The sequence below is a fragment of the Callithrix jacchus genome, chromosome 11 (genome assembly GCF_049354715.1).
Source record: "Callithrix jacchus isolate 240 chromosome 11, calJac240_pri, whole genome shotgun sequence".
Taxonomy (NCBI): Eukaryota; Metazoa; Chordata; class Mammalia; order Primates; family Cebidae; genus Callithrix; species Callithrix jacchus.
Window position 1 is genome coordinate 39804116 of NC_133512.1, and position 24568 is coordinate 39828683.

General features: G+C 34.3%; 1 protein-coding gene across 50 annotated transcripts in view; it reads right to left on the bottom strand.

Annotated features, from left to right (window-relative positions):
- The window catches only part of HDAC9 (histone deacetylase 9), a 959772-nt gene that overhangs the window by 385794 nt on the left and 549410 nt on the right, over positions 1-24568 (bottom strand). For 35 of the 50 annotated variants that reach the window (XR_013523929.1, XM_078342579.1, XM_054237178.2 and 32 more), the window contains 2 exons: positions 23450-23571; positions 1367-1498 (listed from right to left, as the gene is read on the bottom strand). Coding sequence is in view for 49 of the 50 variants with exons in the window: in XM_078342579.1 (XP_078198705.1) it covers positions 1367-1498; positions 23450-23571 (254 nt within the window). In the remaining variant the exon portion in view is untranslated. The remainder of the gene's footprint in view (positions 1-1366; positions 1499-23449; positions 23572-24568) is intronic. The other 15 variants (XM_078342596.1, XM_078342599.1, XM_078342592.1 and 12 more) reach the window with 1 other exon arrangement.

Genomic DNA, 24568 nt, shown 5'->3' on the forward strand with positions numbered 1-24568 from the left:
TGTTAGAGGGGGCCTACTTTTTGCAGTAGAAAACCACCTATCTAAATTTACATTAGACACCTGATAGGTTTATAATTCTTTACATTCATTAAACAAATTCACTCCCCAACTGTGCACCCCCACCAAAGACCTCTATTAGGAAAACTTACGATTTTTACTTAATGTTGGAAATTACATATAAACTCTGGTAAAATAATTGTACTTATTATTCATTTCTTTAATATTTCTTATCCCAAGGAAATATTTCCCATTGAAATCACTAACACTTTCCTTCAGATAAGTATATAAAGGTGTCCAGATTAAATAAAAGACTAAATATTTTTTCCCAAAATTATCTGTCAAACTTTTAAGTTGCATTAGTAGCTAATACATGTTTCTGCCTCTACTTCCACATTCTTCCTCCATATTGCCTTCTTGTAGACACTGTCATGGCCAAAAGAAATATATAGAAAATAAAGAATTTTTTAAAACTTACTAAAAATAAGATCTGATCATGGAGAACTAATACCAAATGCCCACATTGATAAAAGCACAATTTTCCTTGAGAATGAAAAAAAAAAAGTGGTTGCAGATTACCACTTCTTTCTTCATGCAACCAAAGGAAACAACTAGACACAATGCATGGCTCTAAGTAGGCACTCAGAAAGTGGTAAGTAGGAGTATTTTGGCTAGTATTTTTGGTTCTTACAGTCTTAGGTCTTTCATTTCAAACCAGGTACAACTGGAAGTAGGGGTGTTGTAAGAACTCAGGTTGAATTTCCTAACCCCTCTACTAAAACAGGCAGCTAAAAAAATAACTTCCATTTGAGACCTGTGAAAATGACAGTTTCTTCCCCTTCATAAAAAGCAATATATCCCCCTCCTGCCATAAGTCCCACTTCACTAGTAAACACATAAAGTCATTTATGAGTTCTGTAAATTTGTTGAAAAGTCAAGGTTTTGCTGTTCCATGTAGTTTAATTTTCCCAGATGTATTTTGTACGTTCACGTCTGAGTACAGGGGAAAGTGTTCTTCTTGGACCTCCCTCTGCTCATTTCTGATCAAATTTCATTAAAAATTATACTCTCTGGGTTGGCATTCCCAAAATGGACTGCCTGTTTCTGAAAAAAATAAGGTGAGCTTTGGTGTTCCCTAGTTATGCCTTGATTGACACATAGTTCTGTTTTTTTCATTCATTTCCTGTTTAACACAGTTGGTGAATGCATAGCAAGGTTTATTGAACTACTTGTGAGTTTTCAATATAATTCCCTTTCAAGAAATATTTCTCCTCAAAATAACTTTTCATATGTAGCAGGTATATTTATTCTAAACTATTTTTTTCATTCCTACTCCCAGCATTCATATGTCTGCCCAATCCTCAATTACCTGTCACCTCAAACATTCGCTTCTTGAATGAAGTGACAACATTTCCATCCTTCCGCCTGAGTAAGGGGCTGCTTCTCCTCTCTGCCACTTTCTGTTTTAACCTGGACCGCACCTTCAAGTTGGGCTCAGAGGCTGGGGATTGAGACAAAAAAATAGATGAAAATTAAAAAAAATAGAGAGCCAATTGCTCCTGTGTTTAAAAAAAAAAAAGTCTCACCCATTTCTTGGTCTGTTCTCATCTCAAATGAAAAAACCAAACACATAAATGAGGCATTGACTCTACATTAATGAAACAGGCAAATATTGCAATTATTTTTATGAAATGTGTAAAAGTTTTTTCAACTTCTCTAAATATGAAAGTAAAAATTAAAAATGTAAGTTTTCTATGTATTTTATCTAGCAGAATTGGGATTGTTAATGGGAAGTTTAATTGCAAATTATGTTTGGGTCACAGTAAGATTTATTATAGTTTATTGTCAGGCCTCTTAATTCTCTCAAGGGTGAAACTTAATAACTACTGAAACAGTAACTTAATGTGATTTTAGAGACTCTGACCTGGCTTGTGGTAATAAGAAGACACCTCAGCAGCACATAATTTATGTCTAATTCTGACTCCTGGAATATTTGTCAGTAGTTTCTAACCTTAAACCTTGGGAAAACATACTCAGTGTAATGACACCAAACCAACTAGAATAAATGCAAATAAGACATTCTATACATTCAGTATACTATTAGCTAGAAGGAAAAGGTGGCTAAGTCTTCAAATTGAAGCTTCTGAGTTAGGTTAATATTCCATAATACAAATGCAGATTATTTACATGTATGTTACCATTTCTTTGGTATTCTAAACAGTGAAGCTTATTATAGAGCTTCAATATTTTTAAAATAATGCCACTTATTTTAAAATAATACTTTAGAAGAATGGAAACACTGGATTGCCTCTCTCTGCAGCAGAAGTGGACGATAATGATAGTGGTGGTGATGATCATGATGGAAAGGATATTTCTGGTAACAACTAACATTTATATAGTCTTTTCTATGTTCTAGTACTATTCTAAATGTTTATCAATATCAACTTGTTTAACCATAAAAACATCTAGAAAGCCTATGCTGATTTATAATTTGATTAGATCAATTAGCAAACCATAACACAGAGACAGGTTAAGTATCTTACCCAAGGTTACAGAGGTAAAAAGGGATGAAGCCATGCTTTATACCCGGGTAGTCTGTTCTAAATACTGAAATTTGTACCCATAGGTCTGTTCTAAATAATGAAAATACTGCTCCTCTACCTTTCCTTATGTATGATCACCATAAAAATTATAAGATAGTTTTTCCCAAAGCTCCACTAATCACCTAGAGTAGATACAATGTTATAATGTAGCTAGAATTTTATGAGTGAAAATATTTTTGAAGGAATTTACATTTTTGCCATACTATAAGGGATATCAAAAGTATAACATAAAATTTTTCTCCACTTTTTGTTTTGGTTTTAGTCTTCAAATATCTATACTTTTTGCTTTAAGCTTGTACTGAGAATCCTTGCATTATACAATTTCTTGGAATTGGCTTGGTGAAATAGGAACTTAAGAAGTGAAGTTCAGATACAAAAAATAAAGCTAGCTACAATTTTTTGTGTTGTACACCTGACTTCATGCCTGAATATACTGAAAACATAAGAAAAATCAGAAGCCTGAAAATGCTGTAAAAGTAGGGTGTCAAAAGGTGGGGCAGAGATCAGGGCTGAGCACAAGCTCAAAGTGATAGATGTCTGAAATGTATCACTTGCTGGGTCTCCCACATGGAGGCAAACAAACAAACCAGTTTTGGAAAGGATTAAGGTTCTTGCCAGACCTTCCAGTAGTGGCAACACATTTCACCTTAGTGTAGGAGTCTATCTCAGTTTCTAACCCACCACTTACCCAGGATTAAAGTGAGATACTGGGACTGTATTATCGCAGTTAGATATGTTTCCATGTACACATTTATTTTTAAATACCTTTAAAAATACTCATCTTGCCTCTGAAAAGTTACAGATAATAAATATACTTATCTATAACCTAGAAAATATTTAAAAATATTGATCTTGCCTCTGAAAAGTTATAGATTACAAATATATTTATCTAGAACCTAGGAAGGAAAAATGAAGAACCATGAATCCCCAGGTGCTAACTGCATTGGTATCCTCTGTAGCCTTACTAATAACCATAGGAAATCACAGATGCTCAGAACTTAGATGGAAATATGATTTTATAGTAAAAACTGATGGATTAAATGCTGCAAATGAGCTGTCCATAGGGAGCAAATCAACTGATCACTTCAAAAGGCAGTGGTGGGTGGACCAGAAAAGGCCATGCATTTTCAGTGATGGAATGTGAATTCAGTCTACATGGGACCACTTTCCGCTATGAAATATGCAGTGAGATTCTAGTGCTTTCTAAGCTTGATTCTTCATTTGTGAATCCTAGCTGAATGCTTTTCCAATTAGATACCTGAGAATAACTGTGAGGATCTCGGTGAATGTGAAAGGGAAGGATTTATGAAACATATTGTTGGTACTATTTCTGAAGGCTAGGTACACAGTTAAGAGGGGCTGATCCAGAATTGGGCCCCAAATCTCCTGATTCTTAGTCTTGTCCTCCTACCTCTCCTAATATATGGCATCAGCTGAGGCTGAGTGTCTGCAGTCAAGATGAAAATGTGCTGAAAGCTTGGAAAAATAGCATATGCCATTTAAATAATCTAGATGCAAGCTAAATTTTTCCAAGATTTTCAGAAAACAGATTTTTAAGGTCAGCAAATAGCTTTCACTCCTGTTTGTCTACTTGAGAATCAGCCAGATATAAAGCTCTCAGATTTCTTTCAATGGTCAACATAAAAAAGCAAACACCAGAAGAGCAATGAGAACTGGGTTCTAGTCTTGTATCTACCACCTACTAAAATCAGTAACCTTGAATAATTTGTAGTCATCAGTTCATTCACACAGACCAACTATGATGATACCTTCATTGTGCCTGGAGTCAAATAGATGCGTGTTTAAATGCCTGATCCACACATTAGCTATTTGGCTTTGGATTAATTACTTTATATCATTAAATTTCGATTTGTCATGTTAAAATGGATGTTGAAGGGATTTTTCTTCATTTTTTCCCAACAAACTCAATTTTCCTTCCTTCCCTGAGCCCATGGTGGCTGAATCCTGGAGCTGCATCACTTTAGTTCTTTGCTGGATGGATTTTATTTGGGCTCAATTTAGTGGCATGACAGGCTGGTGACCAAAGAATTAAGAAGCAGGGAGAGGCCAGGCTGTCCTACACTCTCTCTGCCACAATGCTGAATCACTGGTCACGGCTTTGTCTCTTCCTAAATTCAGCTCCTTCTGTAAGACCCTATTCCATGGCCCAAGCTCTTCAGCACTTCAGGAACAAATTGTTCCCTTCTTCTTTGTGGGAATGACCTCCCACTGTTGCTATTTTCTGGGTACCCCCACATCCCTAAGCAGTTCATTTAACTGTACTCACTTCCTTGTTAAGTAGTTCCTTCATAAAAGTCTATGATCCATGCTTCATCTGGTCCCTGCCAGGATCCTGATTAATATAGTCCTACGTATTTTGCAGTTACTAGAATATCAAATGAAATAATGTCTAGTAGAGAACAGACCAGTGGTTCACAACCAGAGGACATTTGGCAATATCTGGAGACATTTCTGGTTATCAGATGGGGAGCTGCTACAGGCATCTGCTACGGGTACAGGCCAGGGATACTGCCAAACATCCTACAAAGCACAGGATAGTGTCCCATGACAAAGTATTATCTGTACACAAATGTTAATAGTGCCAAGTATGAGAAACCCTGGGACAGGTAATCAGTCAATGGCAGCTGTTAATAATTGTAGTGCTCTGGGTTGATTAAAGAAGAAAATACCTGCCAGAAATTCCTAAAGAAGCTGGAGAAGGGTAAGGGAAGAAAAGAGAGTACTAGAAATGCTACATGTAGCTTGAATATACTAAATATTTCCATAAATTTTATACTTGGAAGTTGATTTTAAAATGTTTCTAATACCACTAATATTTCTAAAAATCGTATCACTTGGCAACTTTTATTATTAGTTTGTAGAGCTATGCATAAAGGCATAATTCTCAGTTTCAGAAAGGAAAACATTTGACGCATTGTGATTATTTGAGGACACAAGGTTTTGAAAATAAGGAATCTTTGACATACTGTAAAGCACAACATAGATTTACATTCACAGAATATACAGTATACTACTTCCCTAAAGAAAGGTCCCTATGTAATGTTTCTAGCAAAAGCTTCTGTATTTCTGGTTTTGGGTCATGAGAGATATTAATATCTCAGTAGTGAGGGTGAGAGATGAGATGATAGATAACAATCATTTAGTCCTGGTAATGCTCTACAAAACTCACTCCTAACATTTCAGAAGCCAACACACCAAACCTCGGCATGATATATACCCAAGTAGAAGAATTAATGGCCTAGTGTGCTCACTTGGTTTGCAGTTAGAGTTAATTCTATTTTTAATGCTCTGATCTCCCCAAAGGATGAAGATTTCCATGCCAGTGACTTACTAATGGAATGCAAATCCTCAGAGCCCAGAAAAAGATCACTAGCTGGGGAGAGGTTCTGCTTGTATATGAATGTATTTCATGCCTAGTTGCACTAATTGCATTTCCATTTTTACTCCACACCCATTATTGTCTACATCTCAATTAATCATAGAAATAGAAGGCAAGTTTTTTAGTGTGTATGCTTGTCTGAATACATTTTTCTGCTGAGATGAAAACTTTGTATAAAAGTTGATTATCATATTTAAGTGAAAACAATCAACAGTAAAATAAACAGAACAGACCTAACTCCTTTTTCTCTTCTCACCCAAAAGAAAAACTTCTCAATAAAAGTAATCAGAAAATATCTGAAGAATGCCTTATGAACTTAAGGTATTTCAAATCTTTATTCTCACACTGGTGTCCATGGTGCACAATAAATTTAGGGTGCCAGGTATGAGAATAAATCATGGAAGAGGAATAGTTAACCTAGGTGGCAGAAGTGAAGGTTAAAAAATTAGGATTCCAAAGTACCGTGAGTGGCCCTGCCCAGTTTGTCATTTTATTAAGAGACTGATATATGTGAGTGCGTACAAGTGTGGGGTATGATTTTTGCATACACATGCATGCAGACAGGCAAACTATCTTGTGTAGAAGGGTGCAGGACTATGACACAAATAGACCAGACTCTCATTCTGATGCTCTTCCCTCCCACCCACCCTCTGCCCCCAAAATAGAGTCTTGCTCTGTCACCCAGCCTGGAGTGCTGTGGCACAATCTCAGCTCACTGCAACCTCCACCTTCCGAGTCCAAGCAATTCTCCTGCCTCAGCCTCCTGAGTAGCTGGGATTACAGGTGTCCACCACCATGCTCAACTAATTTTTGTGTTTTTAGTATAGACAGGGTTTCACCATGTTGGCCACACTGGTCATGAACTCCTGACCTTGTCATCCGCCCACCTTGGCCTCCCAAAGTGCTGGGATTAGAGGCATGAGCCACCACACCGGCAGCCAATACTAACTCTTCGATGTACTAACTGTACCCCCAGATGAGTGATTTCATCTCTATGAATCATTTTATCATCTACAGAAGAGTGGTATCAATGCCTACCATACATCCTGGTTCTTGGCTCACCTGGTTTTCTATCATAAAACAAATTGTTCAATACACAGATGTTGAATGAATGTTTCATGAAGTGTGCATATAAGATGAAAGAAGTTATGTTAAAATTAAACAAAATAAAAGAGAGATGGCTGCAATTGGTACACTCCTTTGTCTAGTGTAATGTTTGAAAAAATAATAATCATAACAATAGCCCTTTTGTGAACTTTCACTGAGTATAGTTAAAATCACTTTTGGTTAATAACTCCCTTCACATATTTTTCTCACTTTTTAATTTGCCTGCCTATAAATTGTTTTTTATTTGGTTCTAAGTGTAAACAATGTGCATTGTTTACCTACTATGTGCATTCTGCCTCTGTTCACTTTTTAATTTTTCTTAGGAGACTGGGTGTCACTCTGTCACCCAGGCTAGCGTGCAGTAACATGATCTCAGCTCACTGCAACCTCAACTTTCTGAGCTCAAGTGATCCTCCCACCTCAGCCTCCTGGGTAGCTGGGACCACAGGCACATGCCACCAAACCCGGCTAATTTTTGCATTTTTTTATAGAGATGGGATTTTGCAACATTGTCCAAGCTGGTCTCAAATTCCTGGGCTGAAGCAATCTGCTCACCTTGGCCTCCCAAAGTGCTGGGATTACAGGCATGAACCACTGTACCTGGCCTCTTTTCACTCTTAATCCTAGGTTATAAATAGTCTTTACATCAATAATTTAGATTAAAAATTTCAAAACCACATAGTGTGATATATAAAAGTTCTTCATTTTTATTGAAAATTATCATAAGGAAAAAGGGAAAAGTTTCCATTGTGTTAATATTATTTATATTAATATTTTAACATAATATTTAATATATTAAGATGATTAATTATTAACCAAGATTGAGTACTAGATTCATAAACATTTCTTTAAGCTGGGGTGGTGGTTCATGCCTATAATCCCAGCACTTTGGGAGGTCGAGGTGTGCAGACTGCTTGGGGTCAAGAGTTTGAGACCAGCCTGGCCAACGTGGTGAAACCCTGTCTCTACTAAAGATACAAAAAATTAGCCAGGCGTGGGTGGCACATGCGTGTGATCCCAGCTACTTGAAAGACTGAGGCAAGATAACTTCTTGAACCTTGGAGGTGGAGTTGCAGTGAGGTGAAATCACGTCCCTGTACTCCAACCGGGGTGACATGGCAAGACTCCTGTCTCAAAAAAAAAAAAAAAAATCTTTAAACTAATGCATATTCAAGATATTCAACAATTCCACCTTCCACCTCTGATGAAAGTTTAGCTCTGTATCATAGGTGAAGGTCAAGTCTTCACCACCAGCCTCAGATCCCTTTTCTGGGATTATCTATTCTTCCCTGCAGTACTGGATTGTCTAGCAGCTTCTCCACACAGTTTCTCTCTCCCCTGGGTTTCTCCTGCCGTCTCCCCATCTCAGGGCTCCCTTAGGAGCTGCCATATTTAAATGTTTTGTCCCTTAGAAGCAAACACTTATGATTTATCACCTGTTCAATCATTCTGTGTCCTTTATGAAGGTTGGAATTCCTGGCATAGTTCCTGCCCAAATCTCTCCCCTAACACAGGCTGGCACTGTAGATATCTAGAAACTGTTCAAAAAAGTAATCACTACTATTATGATAGACACTTTGGGGACACAGTAGATCCTCCAGACTAGTTAATCAAAATACTCAGTTTCTGCTAACTAAAAGTTTCATAATTATACAAAAGCTATGTATTTTCCAAAGTACTATTCAGCATACTACAATAAATAATACAATATATGCTTCTTTTGGCTGGGATAAAATCGATCTTTAATGTTATGAATTAGATTTTATATATTTTGACACTAAGAAGCAAAATTTCTAATCCAACTATTTCTAATTATAACCATTTTAAGAGTATGTAATTTATATATAAAGTTTACAAAAAATAATTTGGGGGAATTTCTAGCCACATGAATGGTAATATATGAAAGTAATTTCCTAAAGACATTATAATACTATTTGTCTTTGAGAAATACTACTGCATCTATCCATTCCCTTATTGAAATTATACCAATTTTGTCTATTCGTTAAGAGATTGTTTTCTTTTTCGGAAGCCATATTGGTAAATGTTACTCAATTTACAATATGATCTTTTGAAAAGTGCTTATTTTATAATAACATTTATTGCTTGCTTCCGATAATGTAAGTCATACATATTTGGGAAAATGTGTGTATATTCTAAAATGTTCCTTTAGTGTAAAATTATTTGAAAATGAGAATTATTATATTTATGATTGTATCCTATTTGTTTAACAATATATCTTTTTGTATTTCTTTTCTCAAGTAGTTATATTTTCCTTAAAATTATTACATGTATTGTATTTTTCACTTAAAATTCTATTATGTCTTTCCCCAAGCAATTATATACTTTTAAAAATACATTATGAAGATACACTTTATATTACATATCCACACATACATGTGAATTACACAATATTTCATTTAAGAATATGACAATGTTAGACATGGGTGTACTACATTGTTTTGCTTTGAAAGACAGCATTCTTATACATATCACTGTGTGAATCTCTGTGGGAAGTTGCATTTCCTTCTATCAGTGAAAACAGAAATTTAATCCTTAGGTTTATCACAGATAGAAACAACAATGACAACCTCTTTACATATAGGAACAAATAAATGGGCATACATGGGAAAGAGAACTACTAAGTCACTGGAAGCATCGCAGAATAGCATGGGAAGACAATATCATGACCATAAGTAATAGGTGCATGGTCTAGAAGGGGATATGTAAGCATTTTTCCTTAGCATCTAAAGCTCATGGCAGTACACTCAGTTTCTTCCACCTAAGGGCAGCACTATATGCTGAGAACTGTTTCCTCCTCCTCCTCACTAGTGTTCCTCAAGAGTGCCTGGCACTCAGCTGGCTCAGGTGACACTAAGTAAAAGTCTACTGAGTGAATGAATGAATGCACAAATTTGTTTTTTTTTTTTCCATTTGTCCTAGTATTTTTTTTAAAAAAAACAACACCACCGTACTACTCAGTAGTAATATGGATTTCTAGTACTACTTCTAGTACTCACTACTGGTTTTTTAATACTAGGACAATGTTATGACAATTTAACAAATTATCATTTTTAACATTAAAATGCTTTAATCAATGTGATTCAGTATAAAAATTTAATAGTAAGTTATAAAATTCTAATTATTTTATAGTTAAAATATAAAACCAACTATTTAGTTGGTTCTGTTGTTTAATTAAATTCAAATTATATAATTGAATAATAATATTGAGAACCAAGGTTGCAAGTTTCAGGCAGACTGGAAGCATGTGTAGCCATATTTCCATTATATAAGTACCTATACAGTGCCTACTACATGGAATAAACCCTTTAGCTATTTTTCAAAGAAGGAATCAAGGAGTGGGAAAAGGGGCATGTTAAGTTCTGAGGCAACTCCACAAGAGATAAGATAGAGAGCCTTTTTCTCCTAGGTACTCATGGTCTCAAAAATGAGTAACATACATACTAACTGGGATCAGTGCCATGTGATAAGTCTAAGCAGAGTGTTGTGGCTGAAAGGCAGAGATTCATTTGCTTTGAAAGAGGATCCTCCAGGGCTCAGTGAGATGTTGAAAGGTAAAGATGGGAGAGAACTGCAGTTCTATGCAGAGGAAACAACCTCGTACAAGGGCACTTTGCCCACAAATTCAAATAACAGAGATTAAGTATACTGCTGAGGGAATGAATACTAAATGAAAAATAAAACTTCAAAGATAAATATCAAGTACATTTTAGCTAATCTATGAGATACTCATAGAGGCTATTCAACACGTATCTTCAAATTCCCTCCCTCTTCTAGCTCCTTCTCAGAATGTAGACATGCTCAAATATTTCCCATTCAAATAAAAATAAGCCCCCATAGACACCGATCTTATTAGCTACTTCCTGTGATTGCACTTTCATAGACAAGTTAAAGAAGTAGCCTATACCTGCCACTACCACTTCCTAACCTCAAAACACTGCAATATGGCTCTAGCCCTTGATGCTTAGCAGAAATATAATCTAATCGTTGTTTTTTTTTGTCTGCGTCCAGTTCTTAGTAAGAACATAAGCTCAATGGGTGTCCATAAACAATTGCTGAATGAATAATGTGTGCCTGCATACATCCAAGCATGAAGGAAACTTACATTAAAAGGCTGAGTATCAAATATTGTTGAGAAGAGAACTAGATAAACTACAGCTACTCTAATTTCTAAGAATTTCTTGACGCTGAATGTTATGGCCAGAGGTCTTATATATCAAATGTGGAATGCAGAAGGAATTTCACTTTTCTGGAAAGCATCACAAATACTACATTTTGGAGTCAAGGAAATCCGTATCTCATACAGGCCAGAATGACTTCAAATGCTAATCCCTTTATATGCTTTAATTTTCAAATACATTTATTTACCTAAGACAAATGTAAAAATAGATCTAGCATCATTTTAAATTATCATTTCAATAAATCAAACTAGATCATGACATGTTTCAGTCTTCAATCCAAATAATTCAATCTAAAATAATTTTATTTTCTACCTGAATCCCATTTTATTATACTTTTATAATAAAGTATATTTCTGAATTAGTATTTCACAATTTAAATAGCATGCTACTTTGGGGAAAATCTGAATTCATTGATGTGTTTATATATTTTTTCCTTAAAAAAGTCCTTTTCACTCTAAAATTCTATATAATGATTCTGCTGTGAATCTTTCTGTAATAAATGAATTCCTACATATACATACACAAAATCCTGTACTAGATATAGCTTTTATATGCCATTTCAAATAGAAATGGCATGAACAGTAGTTCTGTTGTAGATATAAATCATTTTATCATCTCTCCTAATGAGACAGTTCATAAGAGCTACATGTATACACATAGATGTGAACTGACTGCATGAGAGAGTGGGGCCATTTTAGGAGGTGGGATCTATTTTGGGTGCAGCCCAGTACTTGATAGGGACACACACAGAGACAGCATGGAATTATTCCCAGAAAACATTACAGGTCAGGGTTTCATGGTCCAGAAAGGTAATACCTATCCCATGATAATATCCTGGGTATTATCATGAACCTAAACTTGACTGTACTCTTTTGTTCTCTCAGCATGAACCTCATCTTGTTACCCTCCTGAGTCTGGAGTTGTTTTTCAGTCTTGACTCTACCTCTATATCATCTGAGTAAAGTATTATTTAATGTCTCTGTGCATCAATTTTCTTGCCTGCAAATGTGGACAATAATAGCCATTACTGACCTTAAAGAATTCAGAAGTACTAAATGGAATACATTGAATATAATAAGTAAAGTAAATCACTGTCTAATTGAAGTACCATACAACTATCTTCTTCAAATATATTACTTTAGAATTTTTTTCCTCTCTGATGTTTATCTGAAAATTTTTAGCTAATTCCTGTAAAATTGCAAATCATCCTCTAGCTGGTCATTTCATTGAACAAGAATTAAAATAATATTAAGAAGATTACAACATCAACTTGCTAACATGAATGTTTTCTGGCATTTTGTTTTGTTTTGTTTTGTTTTTGAGATGGAGTCTTGCTCTGTCACCCAGGCTGGAATGCAGTGGCACAATCTCTATAGGGTCCAGCCCTACTGGGTCTAGAGGGTATTCTCTATGGGTGTGGAGATGAGAGGTTTTTAATATAGAGATATATGCACAGAGATATGTCTGGCCATATTTGAGCATATGCATTTGACACAAAATATGAAGTGAGTATTTGGGGTGACCTGGTGGGCAGGAAGGCACCAGGAAAAGCTTAACAAAGAAGTATATATCAGCCGAGCATTTAAAGATGAGTAGGAATTATTCAAGAGGACACATTTGGAAAATCAGATGACAATGGCTTGTATGAATGGGAAAGAGAAATATCTGTTCATGGAATTTCAGTTTTTCAGTACTGCTAGGGCAAAGGGGTATGATATAGTAGAGTGGGGAGGGCTGAGAGAAGTCAGAGAGGGAATGAGGAGAGGAAAGAGATTGTGCTTTCCATGGAGGAGCTTTAGCCATGTACATAATAGAAGAGGCAGTAAACAGCTCTTTTAGAGGGCAGGAAGAATACACTTAAACTTTAAAATGTCAAAGGGCTGACTGGACAGGAGTATGATGGAATCAGTGGTTAATAACTGGAATGGAGACTGAACAAAATAGGGAATGAACTATAACAGTAGGCATGATAAGAAAGAGGAGATTTAAGAGCAACCAATAACAGAAGTTAGTATCAGATGAAATGAAGGAAAACTAGGAGCCCAGGGTGGTTCTGAGAATTCTGGACAGAACAGTTTCATTTATCTCTTTAGGGAATCACATTGTTCAGCTTAATAAAGAGACTCATGTCATGTATTTTTAAATGTCTAATTATTGTTACTAATTATTATTATTTCTCTCAATATAATTTCAGGTCTTTAGGTACAACCACTAGTCTATTCAACTCCACAGACCCTCAGATACATTCAGGTACCATGATCAGCAGCACCACTGACAAGGGGTCAGTACTGACTTCTGACCAACAGGAGATTGTCCTCCCCACAGTTCAAATACCACCTTGCTTCATGCTCTTTTCCTGTTCCAGAACCTTCCAAGTCATTTGAACATCTATTATTATTTATTTTGCTTTGCCAGTTTTGATTTTATAATCTTTAGACAACCTTTAGGGTTTTGGAATATTCTTGGTAATTCAGTTCCATCTCAATAGGATTCATAACTTTAGTGGACTATATTATGAATTCTTTATAATATATATTTAAAAGGAAACAATATTACCAATTTTGAGTGTCTATAAAGGCAAAATTTCACCTCTGAATTCATTCAGGCCTTCCTTGAATCCTGACAGGATGCCAGGACAACAATTTGCTTAATACTTAGCAAATACTTTACCAGATTTAATTTTCTATGGTAAAGGCTTTATTAATGTATTTGTATATTTGCAAAAGAACCAAAAGAGAAAAAAGGCAAAAAGCATAACTTTTTTTCTATTAAATCTTTCTGTGAAAGTTCCATAGAGTATAAATGTATAAATTAAGGATCATTTAATTTAATCATAAAATACTAAAAATATATTAAATAGCCAAGATAAGCAATTTCTAAAACCTGAGTTGCAATATTTCTCTTTTTTTGTTGCTGTTGTTTTACAGATTCCATTTGAGATATTATTAAGCCAAAAACCAACTCTGTGATAGGCCTATTTCTAAGAACAACTTCATTTTTAGTTTATATAAGTAAAAGAGGAGGAGGAACAAGTTTAAGCCTTTTAACTGCTTCGAAATAGCTAATCAAAATATTTTTTAATTTTATGTATGACCTTTATAGTATGAGATACAATTCCAGTCTCTTACAACTTAATCAGCTAAATATAAAGTGTAACCTTCCATCTGGTAAATCAATTTAACAGACATAATTGTGCCCCACCATAACTCAATAAGACACTGAGGAAAACCATTGAAATGCGATTTCCTTTTCTTTAGAAGAGAATTATGTACAATTTCAGCATGCTTTGCATTTCTAAAAGTTAAAGTCAACAGGGAGGTATCATTCTCCTTTACTTGAGTTTCCCATGAGAAAATCAACAGTAAGTATAAAGCTTCTGCTGTTATTCATGAAACACTCCATAATACTAACTTGGCTTTAACCAGAACATACTATTTGGCAGCTAAAACCTTTAATTAGAATTATGGTTTGAACAGATTTTCACTGAATTCAGATTCTGGAGGGGCTCAAAGAGGAACACTGTTTTTCTAACCAGTTTATTCTATTTCAGATGGTTTAAATGTTATACTTAAGATGGGTAGAAAAAATGTTGTACTTAAGATGGGTCAAAAAAATAGAATGTTGCTCTGATTCATATTTTGTTGGCTTTAATTATGATTCATCATTTCTTAACAAGTACTAAGCATCATACAAGAAGAGAAGATGGTAGATTCCATTCAACAAATATTTACCAATCACTTACTCTGTGCAAGGTTTACACTATTATGGAAGAAAAAAATACATTTGAAAAGATGCTTTCTACTTTAAATAAGAGAAAAAGTAGGTGGGGGAAAGGCATAACTTGGTGACAGTGTGGACTAAAGAACAGAGACGATGACAGAGCCAGAACTGAACCCAAAAGTCAAGCTTGCATGTTTGGGAGAGAGACACTGGCAGAATTGAGAAACTCAGCAGGAGGTATGGAGGCTGGGAAGGTCAACTTCCAAATCTGTTACATTTAAATAGTTGAGAGATATCTTGGAAATGTTAGCCTGAAGTCTATGAAAGGGTTTAAGTTTAGAGATGTGGAGTTAGATCCCAAATAAAAGAACTCAGAGGAAAAAAAATTAAGGCAGTCCTGACCAACAGCTACTGATTAGAATGAAACAAGTAGGATGGAAGTCTTTAAGATGGTGACAATTGAAATAGAAAAGTTAAAACAATGGAAGAGACCATGCAATTTTAGGAACCTCATATTTAAAGGATGTAGTGGTAAAAACAGAGAGGTTGATGAATTAAAGTGCAGCTCATGAAGTTAAAATTTTAAGAAGCATGGGTTGGGCAATGGGGTCAAAAGCAAGAGAAAAAGGAAGACTGAGAAAAATGTACTGATTTGGGGATTTGAGAATCCCCGGTATTTTTTGAGAATGCTGATTTACAAGAGACCAAAACCTGAATCAGATAATATACATTTCTATAACATCATAACCTAAGATAACTACTTTAGAATAAATGCTCAATAAAAGTTATTCTAAATTCAGTCATATGGGTAATGATAAAATAAGCTCAGTTTGACAACACAAGGAGAAAGAAAAAAATTATAGCCACAACAATAAATTTAAATGAATTTTTGTTTCTTTCTAATTCATTGCTTAGGAAAGGGGCAGATTTTGAGTGTAAGCATTATAAAAAGAGACTGTTAATCAGACAATTTAGAAGATGCTTACACTAGGGGTGGTTGAGAAAAATCTCTTAGAGCCAGACTCTGAGCTCCCTGACAGCAAAAATGTTCCTTAATCCTCTCTATGTGCTCAGAGTGACCACCATTTCCAGCCCAGGGTTAAGTGCTGAGTAGAAATTTGCTCTCGTCCTTTTCCTTCTCTCCTGTCTCATTTCCCAAAATTAAAAGGGACCACTTTGTAAATGACCTCTTTCTTTGGAACAGCTGGAATTAGAAGATTGCTAATGAAACTCTAATAAAAATGACAAAATGAATGGACTATTCTTCCCAATATATTCAGTCCCTTCTAATCTTCATTCTATGAAGTAATAAATTTATTATACTCAGAGTTGAAGTAAGACGTCTCAGCATCTCAGTCTCTGAGCTGCTATTCAACCTATATTCTTCTTTAATTTCCTTCTAATTATAAACATGTACAACTTCTTAGACTATACACTTTAATTTCTTCAAACAAGATTTTAAAATATTTCCTGCTAATCAGCCTAAAGTTTCAAACTTTAACATACCTATTTTTAAAACTCAAACTTTCTCTAAACGCAAACTTTCTGATTTTTGTCTTTTACATTCTGTTCTTCGTATCTGCTCCTTAAAAGAAAGATGAGACTTTACCTTAACAGTCATGGTCTTTCTTCATGTGGCAGCCTCCCCATTCTCTTTCTGACTAAATATTTTCATGTGGTCTTATGTCATTCATCTCTAGGATTTACTCAATATCCAGAGGCAAAAGACTCAGGACTGCCAACACGATATGGAAGAAGAGTTAGAGAACTGACGTACCCAACGTTAAGAATCACTATGAAGCTTCAGTACTCAAGACAGTGTGATATTGGCAAAAGAACAGACAAATAGACCAGTGAAGTAGAATAGAGTGTCCAGAAATAAACCCACACAAATAGAGTCAACTGATATTTGACAAAGGAACTCAGGCAATTCTTTGGAGAAAGGATGATAGCCTCTCCAACAAATGTTACCAGCAAAATTGGGTATCAATATGCAAAACAATGAATCTAGACAAGGATCTTATCGTTTTCATTAAAAGTAACTCAAAGTGAATTACAGATCTAAATGAAATACTGTAAAATTTCTAGAAGAAAACATAGGAGAAAATCTAGATAATGCTAGATTTGGTGACAAATTTTTAGATATAAAACTAAAAGCATGACCCATGAAAGGAAATAGTGATGTGTAATAAAATTAGAATCTTCTGTTCTGTCAGACACTGATATGAGAATTAAAAGATAAATCATCAATTGAGAAAACATATTTGTAGACAAATACCAAATAATTTGTACCCAAAATACACAAATAATTCTTAAATCTCAACAATAAGAAAACAACCTGATGAAAAAAATGTAAAATAACTAAAAAGACATCTCACCAAAGATGATATAGAGATAGAAAGTGAGCATATTAAAAGATGCTTGGCACCACTCATCATTAGGGAATTACAGATTAAAACCTCAATGAGAAACCACTTCATACTTACTAGAATGGCTACAATCAAAAAAAGAAAAAAGAAAGAAACTGAAAATACAAAGTGCTGGCAAGTATGTGAAACAACAAGGAACTCTGTTATATTGCTGGTGGGCATACACATTGGTACAGCCACTTTGGAAGACAGACAGTTTTGGTTTTGTTTTTGTTTTTTTAACAAACAAGTCTTACCATAAGATCCAGTTAATAAACTCCTAGGTATTTACCCAATTGAGTTGAAAACATGTCCACATAAAGACTGCATATGAATGTTTATAGCAGCTTATTCATAATCACCAAAATTTGGAAGCAACAAAAACATCCTTTAAGAGGTAAATGGATAAACAGTGGTTCAGCCACACAATGGAATATTATTCAGTAACAAAAAAAGCTTCAAGCTACCAAAACACATGGAAGAATCTTAACTGCATATTGCCAAATAAAGAAGCCAGTCTGAAAAGGCCATATATTATAGCTCAATGTCATTCCCCAGAAGGCAAAACTATAGAGACAGTAAAAGAATTAGTGGTTACCAAAGGTTGGGTGCAGGGAATGATTAATTGGTGGGGCACAGGTTATTGTTAGGGTGGTAAAACTATATTATACTGTAAGGGTGGATATATGACATGATGCAGTTGTTAAATCTCATGGAATCTTACAACACAGAGTAAACCTTAATATAAATTATGGACTACATTAACAATAATGTATCGATAGTTGTCCCTTAATTGCAACAAATGTACCACACAGATGCAAAATATTAAAAAAGCAGAAACCTAGGGGTTGGGAGGAGGCAACAATGGAGCTGTTCAATTTTCTGTAAATCTAAAACTTTTCTTAAAATTAAAGTCTAATAATTAAAAAATGAAGTTAATAGCAGAAATTAAAACTCTGACCCTAGTGAGCACAGATCATCAATCAGACTTCCTTCTCTGGTGAACAACAAAAACAAGCCTGCTGCTCCGTTTTTAATTTTATTTTTTAAGAGACGGGATCTCCCTATGTTACAGGTTGGACTCAAATTCCTGGGCCAACCAATCCTCCCTCCTCAGCCTCCCGAGTCGCTAGGACTATAGGCATGCAGCCTGCTGCTTCCTCTGGATACCATGGCGAGCTTTGAAATGCTAGAGAATATGCAAAATTAACAAAGAACTTTATTCCCATTTTGACAATAGCCTTGGGAGTTGCCCATAGGTTAAAAAGAAAATACTGATCACTCTTTTTAGTTGACTTGTTTTATTAATAAAGGTAGAAGAATATAAGACATTAAAAAGACCTTCTACAACAAAAAGAGATTTAGTTTTGACATAATAGAAATAAATAAAATTTCTTTGTCAACTACCAACATACAATCAAGAGTAAGCGCTTCTTAAATCCTAGGTATGATCCTAAGTGCTTTCCATGCATTATTTAATTACATTCTCAAAATAACTGTGCAAATCAAGTGCAATTATTTTCCTCATTTGACAGATGAGGGAATTGTGGCTTAGAGAGATTAATCACTCAAGAATGAGGACCCAAATTTGCAAGTGGTATGTGTGGATTCAAAGCCTGAATTACAATGGCCATAATACTTCTCAATTCTGAGAAAACTGGTATAAAATTCATTACTATATATCAATAATTTTAAACAAGTTTAGTCAAAACAATGTAACCAAGATAGAGTCCTAAAATATATAAAAATGCTCTATGTTTGTCAACCTTGAATAAGATTTTGAGCAAATATCATTATAAGCCTAAGCCATCTTAGGGATATCTTTGCAGAAATGTGTATAATGTTCATGTATGCAATGCACACATGCACAAGTGTATTCAGAGAGGCATAGAACGAGGGAGAGAGAAGAAGAGATATTCTAAAGCATTAAAAAATATATTGTTGTTTTCATTATAATGACTTGAATAGGTCATCAAGGTACTAGAACATAACTGCTGACTGCTATACCAAGAGGAAATTTATAAAGCTGCACATCTCATCTCTGCCTTCTTTCCATTTTACTCAGTATAGAAAATGATATTGGCCTTCCAAAACCTTCACTTATGTTTGGACCCTTTCCATCTTTGAGTCTTATTCTAGTGTTGCTGACCATTAAAATAAATTTTTCAGTGGGGCTAGAAAAGCCTCTTATTAGCCCAAGCAAAGCTTTATAGGGCTTGCATACTTTAAGAGGTTAATCTAGCCAGCCAGCTCACTTTGTTGAGAAGTATTAAATGGAAAGGCTGTAATATTCAAAGAAAGCCAAAGTTCACTGGGTAAAACCTCAATAATATAATGGAGCATAAAACTTCTAAAATTTTTTATCACAATATTTTATGAAACATATGCACACACTCACTGGAACAAAAATCCAAATGGTTTTGAAGGTCAGTTCAAAATTACCACATATGTAGAATCTGTGAGAAATATGTACCATTTCCAAAATGCCAGGAAATATGTACTGTTTCCAAAACTTCCTTTCCCTACTTGATAGTTTATTATCAGTCCAGCAGTGTACTATATAAAAACAATAAAGTCACCTACTACAGCAATGATACTATTCTCAGCCAAAGTATGTTTAGTAAACTATTCCAAATTTTCATATCAACACATCCTGGTGTTATAGAACAAAAGAAATTATAAAGTATAATTCTAGAAGGAAGTACTACTTTAAGTGTGAGCAATAAATATAAAAATTAAAACCAATTATGTTATTTTCAAATTCAAAACCAGTTATGTAAAGCCTTTGATGTTTGTTGTTGTCAAAGGAGGAGAAGACACTTTGTTCCTACATTTTAAAGAAAAGTGAATTGGAATAGGCATGAGTAGAGCCAACTCTTAATATAATTTCGTGTTTCTAAAATGCCCAAATTCTAGGAGCAACTATGATTCTCCTAAGGGGAAGGAAGCAAAGGTTCACTTTGTGTGACATAGGTCAGATTTCTGTGGCAAGTGAGATTTCTGTAGTTAACTGTTCCTGGGTTATCACTGTCTTCGGAAGGTCTTTAAAGGTCAAGAGAGGTTCCAAATTGTGCTCACTGCTTAAGGGACATCCCTAGGGCTACCTCAATCAACGTAAGATCATTAGGACTTTTCTAACTCTGATTCCAGTTTTACTCTCATAAATGTTGCTTGTTAATGCATATTCCTGATGTAGATTTAAAAGAAACTAAAATAGTATCATACATAGATCAAATGATAGAATATACTCATTTAACAAGTCTTTTAACTCTAAGATTGAGTTCAATGAAATCCAAGCAGACAGCAGAGGTTTAGAATCTGGTTCTAAGAACAAAGCATCACTCTACAGTAGCTGTGCTGGTGTTTACGCTCTGTGATCAATGACACTATTCTAGATTTCATTTAGTATAATGCAGCTTTATACAAGTTATTTTAAACCATTTACACAATCATCATATATGTTTTATTAAGGTAAAATTTTGTTGTTCACTGTTTTTAAAGACTTTTGGATCACTGAAATACAATAAATGTTGAAGTAAAAATTATTATTTGACAACATTTCAGTGTTGCTCTTTTAATGCAAATATATGTCTTACGTTTTCTCACAATGGAATTGTAAAGACACCAAATGGATTATATTTATAAAAGCTGAAAGAGTTCCATCTATTTTTTAATTAATAAAGAGTATCTCTAAGTATTTTAGATAGCGTGTAGAAAACATCTGTATTTAATTATATCTTATTTTTCTTAAACAGACAATGGGAATTGAATTAAGGAATATTTTGAAACCCCTATAGAGTTATTAAAGTATTAATGGCTGTTCAAGAACTCTATTACTACAATACTTGAAAATGTTTCAGATCAACAGCCAGACACTTCATAAATATCATATTTTCAACCTAACAGGAAGAAACATGAAATACTGAGCAAATACAGAAAAAAATACCTCTAGAAAAGAATAGGGATTTTCACTATTATTATATAGCACATAATAAGGCACAGAAAATGTCTTGCATATTTGTACAGATTTAAATAGGGCTTGTAGCATATATATCCTAAGCAGGATTTCTTTTTAAATTTTGTTGTGGATTAAGAATTTCTATGAGAATAAATTAACAGCTTGTTATTTATTCTTCAGAGAGGAAAAACCTTAAGCTGTTCTCATGGCAACAGTGGGGCACAAAGTATGGGTTTCTAGTACTTCTCCTTAAGTATTAAAAATACCAGATTTTCTCTCTGTGTGCTTAATGTTCCCAAATTCCACTTCTTTTCAAAGTCAGTATCAGTTCTGCAGTCAGTTTTCAATATCCCAGTGGTAAGGATATATTCAAAGGCTGTGTGCTCAGCAGGAAAGAAGGCTTTCTCTGTGAATGTAACTGTATCACACATCAGTAACCTCCTGCCATAAGAGGAATCCATATTTTTCTTTCCTTTTAGTATCTCCCTGGACTCTTGAATGCCAGTCACTGCCCTAAGACCTGGGTTAGTATCTACATAACTTCAGTAAATAGCTCCTACTCATGCAACTCACAAATAAATGTCAAATCTGCAGATCAAAGTCCCCACATTCTAAAACTCATGTTCGTTATAGATCACTTTTCATAAACTATACTTATGTTTTAGAAATAACATAGAGGCTCACTTTTTGCTTTCGATCTTTTATCATAGAAAAGTTTCTTTATAAGAAAGACATTCTGATTATAGACAACAGTGTGAAATTCTGATGCAGTGCATAAAACTCAATTATCCTTGCCTTTGAATAGACTTCTATTAGAGTATTTTATAATCGTTTAGTAGAAATGCAAAAATCTTTGGGCTATTTAAATTAAAAAGCGCAGGTTGTTTTGCAATGGTTAAACATCTTTTCCTAGTGCCTGGTACAATACAGGCTAGATGATGAATAATAAATTCTTATTCATAATTAATTTTATTTTTAAATCTTCATAATGCTACAGGTAAATAATATGACAGAAAATAGCTTCAGCATGTGTTTTTACAATCTATATTCATTATAATTACTCAAAATTGCTTGGGAAAATGAATATAATTATTTGAAATTATTTTCACTCAGCAGATTTCATATGTAAAATAAATAAATCTATACTTCCCATAAATTTGAGTCCAATACAATAGACCAAGCTATCTTATATGAATATCTTTTCAGATCAGTTGTGGAGATAAACATTTTTAAATTTACTACTGCTCTCTAAAGAACTGTCTTTGGCAAACAATATGAGATTTAGAATAGAATGTACACAAATGCTATTTATATGTGTATCTATTTAAGGTTTAATCATATTTATTATAGCAGTAAGAGTATATAAGACATTAAATATATACATATCAGAGTGCTCAGAAAGGAGACAAAGATGGAACAATTACAATCCTCAGAGCCACAGAACTGTTTACTAAATTCCAAATAAAAACTTCATCATGCTATTTCCCCTAAATAAATGTTAACATAACTGCATGAGATTATCAGGTATAATTTCACTCTGAGTTCTATTATAATCCATGAGATATTAGGCAAGTCACTCACTCAGAAGGTAGCTTTGGCCTTAACCTGCTTTCAACACAAAAACAATTAAAATTTAAGGTCTGTAAAGTATTTATCGAAACATGTTAAAGTGTATTATTCTCATTTTTGTGGGTAAATGGTTGAGGCTCAGCAGAAAAACAGGTTGATGAAAGATATTACAGAGGCCCTATCTAATGGAGAAAAGTTAGATTTTCTGAGAAATCAAATTTTTATGTATTCCTAATAAGAAAATAATTTGGTTAAAATTCAAATATGAAATAAGCTTTTAAAATGAAAAATATATTTTGATTATGTTGTGAATCAACTGATGTGGAAATAAGCAGGGTGTGTGCATGCATGTGCATGTGAGCATGTTTGCTTATGCTGGGGTCAGATTTATGACTCAAATACTTTGACTTTCCTCTAGAGTTGTGGCAAACTGAAACTTACAGGTGTGTTATAGAAGAGCAAACAGAGTTCTTGTTAAACCAACTTACCAGTTTTTCGAAGAGGGAAATCATCCTTTGAATCTTGTGCTCCTGGTAATGTGTACTTGTAGGATGGAGATGTTCCACTAAGGGGTGGAGAGCTTTGATCCAGTGATGTGTGGTGGGCAGCCCTAGAAAAGACAAGGGAGTTTCACTATTTACTCAGTAGGTTTTACTGCCTGTTGGTCAGAAATTATCAACTGCACATGCTGTACACGTGCCTCAGCTATGTTTTTGCTCTTTCTCCTTAGTGTATACAAACCACAGCCTCACGTACTTCAGGAAAAAAAAAACTGCTAGATAGTACATGTGAGTACATGTGTGTAGCCTTTTTTACTGAAAAGTCAGGATTGTGCCAACAGGCTCACATCTCCTGACTTCAATAGTAGTTTCAATAGTAAAGAATTGGGGATCATATTCTTTAATATGAAACTGATTTTAAAAATATTTTCTTTTTCCTGGGTGAATACAAATTAACAGATGCAACTGTGCTGCCGGAGAATAGTTTATAGAACTAAATATTGACTATCTAATAGATATAAATATCTATAACCATACATGTAATGAAAACAATGAACAAGAGGTATCACCATCACAATGATTGTTCTACCACTATTATTTATTTAAATCATACATTCTTAAGACTTTATTGGTTTAAGGATGTTTCATCTAGCTATGACTGCCAAAAATATTGCTAAGTAACATGTGAGAGCTCTTTAGTATTACCTAAGAAAACAGCTAATGAACTTTTAATTAACAAATTATTTGCATCTAGTTGTTTCTCATTTTAAAATGGTATTATCTTTTCTTAGAACAGACTTTAATTTTGAATTATAAATTAGCTATAAATTATGTGTGTAGTTTTAGGTAACAAAATGGTGTTTCTTTTTAAATCATTTGTGATATTGATTAAATATTTGGAATTGTTCTTCAGAGATTAATTTCTCATGTCAACTGACATCCATGACAGAAATTATGAAAATCATTAAAATGTATTTATAAAACATTATGAAATCTGTTTGTTACCTGTTTTTGGATACAGAGAAGGGCAGATACCTATAAAATAGGTTTATACGGATATTAACTCTTTAAATAGAACTCCCAGGCTTCTTACAATATCAATATAAC